The sequence below is a fragment of the Aedes albopictus genome, chromosome 1, assembly GCF_035046485.1.
Source record: "Aedes albopictus strain Foshan chromosome 1, AalbF5, whole genome shotgun sequence".
Classification (NCBI taxonomy): Eukaryota; Metazoa; Arthropoda; class Insecta; order Diptera; family Culicidae; genus Aedes; species Aedes albopictus.
In genome coordinates, this window is record NC_085136.1 from 153,708,106 (window position 1) to 153,717,850 (window position 9,745).

General features: G+C 44.5%; 1 protein-coding gene across 1 annotated transcript in view; it reads left to right on the forward strand.

The window, feature by feature from the left end:
• Positions 1 to 871: 871 nt before the first annotated feature.
• Positions 872 to 9,745, forward strand: part of LOC134289662 (uncharacterized) — a 17,226-nt gene continuing 8,352 nt past the window's right edge. Inside the window, exon 1 of the mRNA XM_062855867.1 lies at positions 872 to 6,088. Coding sequence (XP_062711851.1) covers positions 872 to 6,088 — 5,217 coding nt within the window. The remainder of the gene's footprint in view (positions 6,089 to 9,745) is intronic.

The window sequence follows — 9,745 nt, forward strand, 5'->3', positions numbered from 1 at the left end:
TTTGTTGCTGTGAGTGCTCTCGACCGACGGACCCATCGGTGATACGGACGAACAATCGGTTTGTTGAAACTGGTTTCGGCCACCTCCTTCCCCGGCATACGGCGCCATTCCACGGACACCGCGAAGGATCAATCGGTTCGCGAAGAACTGGTTCGGACGTTTCCTCCTTCCTGTACTACGATTCGAAGGTGGGCAACATTGCGACGACGACGGACGACCGATTGTGACGAGAGGGACGACACCGAAGTTGCTTCCAGGCTCGGGCATCACGCAACGGCCATTGCGGTCAGGTAAATACACATTAACAGTATATGCCAAGCCGAAGCGGGATTTACGGTGCTACACACTAAATAAATATCAAACCTTTCGATGCTAATTGGATTGTTGCGAGTCAACTTATTTATGGACGCAATCCCTGAGGTTTTTCGTTGGTTTTCGGACTGAAGCTATTTCGTTCAGCGCCATCTTTAGTTCTCCAGGTGAGACTAAGTATATGTCCTGCCAAAGCAGGCATTTTTGTGTATCTACATTGGTTGTTTCTTCTCCGCTGCACTGGAATTGAATTGAATTGAGGCGATTTCACACTGTACCACCCACGACATTGGAAATTTGTGACGATTTTGGACATTTGGATGCAATTTGGACTCGGCTACAATTGCACGCTGTAGTTTCATAGGTGAGGCGAACAGTATATGTCTAGCCGAAGTTTCAAATTTGCATACTACATTATTGGGTTTTCCACTCCTACGCATTGCTGGCTTGAATCGAAACCTGAGACAACTGACCGTACATTGAGGTGAACCAAATCGGAGTTTGCTGCTTTGGCTTCGGTAGCGCCGCTGTTTCTTCTCATAGGTGAGCTGAACAGTATATGTCTAGCCGAAGCAAACAAATTTGCATACTACATCTGCGTTTTCTCTCGAATTTGGATTCTCAATCGATTCAACCATACTGCGAGTGGAGGATACTGCCGGATCACCGAGTTTCGTCTGAGCTCCGGTTGCGTAAGGCAAGCAACCATGTCGAACCCGTCACGAGGAGTGCGGATTCCCTGAAGTCGTTGACTACAAAACTGAAGGGACTCAAATTATCTTTAAGTAATATTTGCGTATTCGTTAAAAACTTCAAAGATGATACTACCGCTGCTCAAATCAATGTCCGCCTTGAGAAGTTGGATACGCTATGGGTACAGATTAGTGAAACTGTTTGGGAAATCGAAGCGCACGAAGATTTCGAGGAACAAGAAAGCCTTCAGACCAGCCAAGTGGAAATGGAGAACCGCTACTACGATGCGAAATCGTTTCTAGTGGAGAAGACTCAAGCGTTTCAGAGCGATGCCACTCAGAACCAAACGCTTCATCCTGGAGACGCCACTCTACATGGCATGATGGACCACGTTCGGCTGCCTCAAATCAAGCTTCAATGTTTTGATGGCAACATCGACGATTGGTTGAGTTTCAGGGATCTTTACACTTCCCTGATTCACGAAAAACCCGATCTACCAGCAGTGGAGAAATTTCACTATCTGAAAGGTTGCCTGGCGGGTGAGGCAAAGGCACTGATCGATCCGCTAAAGATCACGAGGGACAATTATCAGGTTGCTTGGCAGACGTTGCTAAAACGCTACAACAACAATAAGCTTCTAAAAAAGAAGCAGGTGCAAGCGCTAATCAAATTGCCGTCTCTCTGCAAGGAATCAATCACGGATCTCCACAAATTGGTTGATGGATTCGACCGTGTTATTCAAACGCTCGACCAGATTATCCAGCCAGCGGATTATAAGGATCTGTTGCTGGTGGAACTTCTAAGTTCTCGTCTCGATCCTACCACACGACGCGGGTGGGAAGAACATTCGTCTAATAAGCAGCAGGACACTGTGAAGGATCTGCTGGAATTTCTGCAGCGGAGAATACAAATTCTCGAAGCTCTACCAGCGAAGGTAGAAACGAAGATCGACCATTCCCTACTACCGAAACGGAAACCGTTCTCAGCGAAGGTCAGCAACAACGCCGTACAGTCGAACAACGCTAAGTGTCCGTCGTGTTCGGAGATTCATGGACTCCACATTTGTCCAGCCTTTCTGAAGATGTCGTTGCCCAGTCGAGAGTCCCTACTGCGGGCTCAATCGCTCTGCCGCAATTGCCTCAAACGTGGTCATCTTGCTCGAGAGTGTGCATCGAAGTTCTCTTGTCGGTATTGTAAGGCACGACACCACTCCTTGCTATGCTTCAAGGCAGGAGACGCCAACGGTAGCCAAGGATCATCAGGGAAGGCGAATCTGGGAGATAGCGCTAAGCAGGACGGCACAGGTGCGAATTCGAAGGCAGCGAATGCCTCAGCGGTTGAATCTACTTCTTCCAACGCGGCACAGTGCGTCTCATCTCAGGTTCTCCTAGCTACAGCAGTCGTAGTGATCGAAGACGACCAAGGTTCTCGCTATCCAGCACGAGCGCTACTGGATTCAGGGTCGGAATGCAACTTTATCACCGAGAATCTCTACCAGACAATGAAGGTAGCGGTTAAAAGGACGGACATTTCGATTATGGGCATTGGACAATCAAGCACTAAGGCATCTCGCAAGATCAAGGCGGTCGTCAAGTCTCGAAACTCGTACGCTCGATCGATGGAATTTCTCGTTCTACCGAAGGTCACAGCTTGCCTACCAACCTCTACAGTTCAGGCAAATGAATGGGATATACCGGTAGACATCGAATTAGCGGATCCGGAGTTTTTCCGGTCAAGAAAGGTCGACTTGGTGTTAGGGATCCAAGCTTTCTTCAGCTTCTTTCCAACCGGAAGGGAAATCCAACTTGGAAAGGGTTTACCTGTGCTGACCGAGTCCGTATTTGGGTGGATAGTGACAGGCGAAATCACTACAGCAAGTCAGGGTACCAAGTACACTTGCAATATGGCAGTCTCGGACGATCTGGAGGAACTAATGGCACGGTTTTGGTCCTGCGAGGAAGTGGGAGCCGTCAGCAAATTCTCTCCAGAAGAAGCGCACTGCGAGGAGAACTACGAACGGACAGTCAAGCGGGAATCGGACGGACGATACACGGTCACCCTCCCCAAGAACCCCGAAGTTTTGGCGGAAATCGGTGGATCGAAGGATATTGCTCTGAGACGGCTGCGAGCGGTAGAACGAAGGTTGTCCAAGGATGAGCGGCTTCGGAAGCAGTACAGCGACTTCATGACTGAATATCTGGAGCTCGGTCACATGCGAATGGTAAATGACTGCGAGGAGAATACAGTCAAGCGTTGTTTTCTACCCCACCACCCGGTCATCAAGGGGTCTAGCACCACGACCAAGGTGAGAGTGGTCTTCGACGCTTCATGTAAAACGTCTACGGGTGTATCACTCAATGATGCACTGTATGCTGGACCAGTCGTTCAGCAAGATCTCAGGTCGATCGTTCTCCGCAGTCGGATTCGTCAGGTGATGGTTGTAGCTGATGTAGAGAAAATGTTTCGGCAGATCTGGACGAATTTGGAGGACACTCCTCTACAATGCGTTTTGTGGACGTCACCAGATGGGAAGGTTTCCACATACGAACTTCTAACCGTGACGTACGGCACCAAATCTGCCCCGTATCTTGCCACTCGGACCTTGAAACAGCTGGCGTCCGATGAGCGGGACAAGTTTCCTTTAGCAACACCAACTATCGAAGAGGACGTGTATATGGACGACGTTATCTCTGGAGCAGAAGACGTCGAATCGGCGATCGAATTGAGAAGGCAAGTTGACGCGATGATGATCAGCGGTGGATTCAAACTGCGAAAGTGGGCTTCCAACCGCCCGGAAGTACTAGAAGGAGTTCCAAGGGAAAATCTGGCGTTACCTGATTCGAACGGCATTGATTGGGACCAGGATGCAGAAGTGAAAGCATTGGGCTTAACATGGCTTCCCAACGTAGACCAATTCCGTTTCAAGTTCGACATTCCTCCTATCAACGAGCATCAGATCCTCACAAAACGGCAGGTGCTGTGTTTCATAGCGAGACTTTTCGATCCACTAGGCCTACTTGGAGCAACCATAACTTCTGCCAAGATCTTCATGCAGCGGCTTTGGTGTCTGAAGAACAAGGAAGGTCAAAATCTTCAATGGGACGACCCACTACCCGAAATGGTGGGTGAGGAATGGCGAACATTCCACGAGCAACTTCCTTCACTGAACAAAATTCGGATTCCACGATGCGTCATAGGTCCAGGTTCACTATCCGTAGAATATCACTGTTTCTCGGACGCCTCAACAGTCGCTTACGGCGCGACAATCTACGTTCGGAGCCAGAGAGACGATGGCGCGGTTTCGGTTCACCTTTTGACCTCGAAATCAAAGGTGGCACCCCTCAAGGTGCAGTCTCTACCTCGGTTGGAGCTCTGCGGCGCACTTTTGGCAGCTCAACTTTGGGAAAAGGTAGCAGAATCGCTGAAAACAGGTGGCCGAGTTCAATTTTGGACGGATTCGACATGCGTACTGCATTGGATAAGGTCACCACCGGGAACATGGACAACTTTCGTCGCGAATAGAGTTGCGAAAATTCAAGGTTTGACGGAAGCAGGTCAATGGAGACACGTTCCTGGAATTACAAACCCTGCTGATCTGATCTCGCGTGGAATCTCGCCGAACAACATCATTGGGAACAATTTGTGGTGGTATGGACCTACCTGGCTGCTGGATACTCCTGAAAATTGGCCCAGACCCGTGGAGAACACCCTAGAAGAAGAGTTGGAGAAACGACGCAATGTGATGGCTTGTGCTTCATCGAAAGAAATTGGGTTCATTTCGGATCTTTTATCAAAGTTTTCATCGTTCACGAGGTTAATACGGATGACCGCATACTGGTTGCGCTTCCTGAACAACTTACGGTGCTCAGCGGATGTAAAACGGACAGGATTTCTATCTAGTTTTGAACTACAAGCTGCGGAGCAGGTGATCATTCGGAAGGTTCAGCAGGAGTCGTTCCCAGAGGAGATCAGCAAGTTGTCGGTTAGCACACCTGTGGCACGAAATTCCCCTCTGCGATGGTTCAATCCTCGAATGGACGAAAGAGGCATCCTACGGGTCGGCGGTAGATTAACTCATTCTGCAGAGCCGCCGCAAACGAAACATCCGATTGTCTTACCGGCGAGACACGCTTTAACTGAGTTGATTCTCCGCCATTTCCATCAAATGTACCTGCACGCCGGGCCCCAATTACTACTAGGTACAGTTCGGCAACGGTACTGGCCACTAGGAGGCAGAAACTTGGCAAAAAAGGTCGTTCATCAGTGTCAACGATGTTTCCGTGCAAAACCATCCGTAATTCAGCAACAGATGGGAGAGTTGCCGGCTGCCAGAGTCACAGTTTCACGTCCGTTCTCAAAAACTGGCGTAGATTACTTTGGTCCTGTGTATCTGCGAGCTGGTCGAGGGCGAAAACCGACCAAGGCGTATGTTGCAATCTTCGTGTGCATGGCCACGAAGGCCGTGCATATGGAATTGGTGTCAGACCTGTCTACGGAGCGGTTTCTACAGGCTTTGCGACGTTTTTTTGCGCGCCGGGGGCGCTGCACCGATGTCTACTCAGATAACGGGACGAATTTTGTGGGAGCGAGGAACCAAATGCAGGAGCTATTCGAGTTGCTGAAAAACAAGGCACATCGTGAGATCATTTCGAGCCAATGCGCGAACGAGGGTATATACTGGCACTTCAACCCTCCAAGTGCCCCACATTTTGGAGGTTTATGGGAAGCAGCGGTTCGTTCAGCGAAATTTCACTTGTTGAGAGTCCTCGGAGGAAACCCTGTGTCCCAGGAAGACTTCACCACTTTGTTGACGCAGATAGAAGGGTGCTTGAACTCGAGACCATTGACTGCCCTATCAGACGATCCTTTGGATTTGGAACCGTTAACACCGGCACATTTTCTGATTGGAGGATCGCTATTAGCACTTCCAGATCCTGACCTTGGTAATGTCCAGCTCAATCGGTTGACGCAGTTCCAGTTAATTCAAAGGCAGCTACAGGATTTCTGGAAACGTTGGCGTCGCGAGTATTTATCCCAGCTTCAGGCTCGATCAAAACATTGGCAGCCAGCCGTTGACATTCAGGTAGGAAAATTGGTTGTTGTAGTAGAACCGAATCAACCACCTACACAATGGAAGATGGGCCGGATTCAAGAACTGCACCCTGGCGAAGATGGAGTTACTCGAGTTGTTACAGTGCGGACAGCAACTGGTAGTTTGAAACGACCGGTAGTAAAATTATGTTTGTTGCCGATGAGGGCCCAGGAAGATTAGGTCTGATTGCGTAGATTCCATCCAGTGCATCGAGAGGAGTGTTTTTCTTTATATTTCAGAAGCTTCCCGGTAACTTCAGGGTGGGTGAGGATGTCTGCGAGCTCACCAGTTATTTGTACGGACGCAGCCAACAGTAGTAATACTCGCCGCGTTTAGGAACTCCGTTGGAAACTGAGCTACTCTGGCTATGTAGTGGTGAACCGATTCGGACACTCGAACAACCTACGACCACTACCGAATGGCTGGTCATCACTGGTCATCGGGAGGAGAGCAGAACGGCGATCAAGATCAGATCAGTGCATATCAGTCCGTCGTCGCGAGCAATACAAGGGGCGAACCCTTGCTGTTTTCATGTTAGTTTTTAAGCAATAAATGTTCGTAGTGTAGTAAAATAAATAGTATGTTGTTTTGTGAATAAAGAAGGTGTTTTGTGTGAAACGGTGGTGTTATTACTGCATGCGAGGAGGAAGGTCTACAGATGACTTGGACCTGAGGATACGGACCAGTATAAGATTCACCGAAGCTGGATGACTGGTTTGGACTGGCAAGGAAGGAAAAGGTACGTTCTTGGGCAAGGTCGTGTGGAGGTCGAACACTACTGCGGTCGGATGCTCTCCGACACCCGTTGACTCATCAAGGGGGGGGGGGGATGATAAAAAATAAATGTTTTTGATGAAAAAATACCCAAACAAATAGGCCCTCAAAATGTCGAATTCCGACAAAAAATTTCCGAGGGGGGGGGGGGGGTGACATTAGAGAAAATCGAAATTTGTGTCAGCCTTATTGTTATTGTCAAAAATAACTTTCAAATGAAGAAGGGAATCTTTGAAAAATGTAAGTAAAGCCAAAAATTCCATATCAGTAAATACTGGAAAGAACATCCTATGTGTTGAAGAAAGGAAAATCCTTGATGAGTATTAATCAAATTCCGTCAAAATAATATTTCATCAATTGAAAAAATAAGCTGTTGTGCGCAATAAAATAATTAAATAACATAAAAGATTTAATGTATTGTAAAGTTTAAAAGATTTGAGTTCACATCATTTTTTTTGCTTGAGAGTGATTTACCCTTTTTCAAACTATAGGCTTTTCTTTAAAAGTTACTCTAAGGACTGCACAATTTATAAAACGGACAACTTGCTTGTGCGATATCTTTTTATTTTTCAATAAAATTATTATCAGTTTTTCGCATAACTTTCCATAGCTATTCTCAAATGTAGGAAAAATATAACATTAAGCAAAATGTTCTTTATTGTGTAACTGAGGCGGTTTTCGTAAAACATCAATAAAAACCCATTTCTCAAAATTCGATATAACTTTCAACACACTTAACATGCACATTTTCATGAAGTTTTCAATGTATTGGAATCTTATACTATTCTACTAAAGGTAAAGCTCAATAGTTGGTCAGTAATAATGCACCAAGCATTCTCCAGCTTGATATAGTGAGTTGCCTTGTTTTCATAGAAATTATTTTAAAATGTTCATTTAAGTCTTGTGTTGCAATACCATCACGGATTCGGCTAAAAATTTGTCCAGAGTAGTAGAATATTGCACTCTGAATGATACAGAAGAAAAATTTCCTTTTAATTGCATTTTTCATTAAAAAACTAATCCATGAGGATAGTCATTTTAAAAAATGTCTTACTTTTTGCTCCATTGATGCAGATTTTCGACTCTAGCGAAGATTGTTATTATTTATTTCAACATAGTTGGTCCTATGTTATTGTACACCTTATTTAATAATAATCGGATGCAAAGTTTTTATTTCCAACATCATTGTTATGCAAAATTTGCATTAGGTTGCATTGTTATTTGGAAGAACTTTCAAAGAACGAAACTGTTTTGATTACGGTGTCCGTAATGGCGCACAGTAACCAAACCAGAAATGCTAATAAGAAGCAGTTTTCTGCATTTAAAACCACATTATTCCCACTTTAGACTGGATGTATAAAAAAATTGATTATTTAATATTTGCATGCCCATTTTACTTTACAATTGAATTTTATTCAAAAAATCGAATCTCACTTGAGACTTTAATATCTCAACACTTAATTTTCCAATTGAGTTTAAATTTTGTCAGAATGTTTATTTCTCATGCTGCTGCAACATGGCATATACTTTTCTGGTATTAAAAACGATATATGTGATATATGTGAACAGTAATTTTCTGTATATTTTCAATTATCAGTAATCGAAAAATTCGCCTTATTTAACACCTGGCTGATTTTCTATAAAATAAAAATGATTACTATTATGAAATATGATGTACTGAACAACGAAGCAAGGGTGGTTAAGTTTGAAATACGCGTCTTCTTTTTTTAGCCTTGTAAAGTTGTCCGTTTTATAAATTGAACAGTCCTTAGACCATTTCTTGGATCTGATATCAAATAATTTATTTAACTTTCGCATATAAATCTGAACAAAAATAAAATTTTACATTTTTACAATCGTTATCGTGGGCCAACCGATACCAAACAAATAAAAAACCCGATTTATTTTTCAATAAGAATGTTTTAAATTATCATTAGATTGGGAACACTTCTGCATTGAGAACTTTGGAAAATTTCTGGGAAATGGTACTTTCTGGGGAATGGTACATTCTGGCAAATGGTTTTCTGGAAAATGGTTCTTTCTGGCAAACGGTTTTCTGGGAAATGGTATTTTCTGGCAAATGTCTTTCTGGTCAATGGCATTCTGGCGAATGGTTTTCTGGCAAATATCGCACAATCCATTTGTGAACAAGCCCTAACTGTAACTAGGAGTCTGAACCGACTACAAAATCTGTGAAGTTCACTGAAATATGATTGAAGTTACAATGCATTGCAGAGAATTTGACTAAAAGCGTAGACGTGTAAACAACAAAACATTTTCATTTTATTCCGGACACCTACAAGACAGTATACACAGTATAGTAGTTAAAAATACAATGCCCAGCTGTTAAATTAAGATTACTTTCGGTGATGTTAAATGCACTGCTAGTCAAATTGACAGTATTTTAGTGGAAATAACTGAAAAGTTTTGTCGATTTAGAATCATAGGTACGATTATTAATTTTACTATGAAATCGGAAGTTTCCACAACAAATTGTATTACAGTGTAGGTTTATTTCATCATTTCTTGCGCCTAAATATATGCAAAGCACGTTCAAATGTGCACATCAATTGAACACCCCAGGTTCTCCATACAAACTACGGTCAAAAACTATGAAGTCCCGTTCCAATATTTAAAAAAAATCTTTCTTTAAGACATTTCTAGATTCCCAAACCCTAGGGCTGCAACGATAGGAGTCCAGGGGTGTGAAGAACCTAACCTTTTGCGAGTCAGGTGGAAGCCTGGGATTCTTTCCTAAACGAACCATATCCACACACCAGTGTGGACTTACCACCTTTAGCGACAAGAGGTGACCGAGCACCGAAGCATACGGATTGCTCATGCGGAGTAAGCCTAGGCATGGTGGGGGCCCAG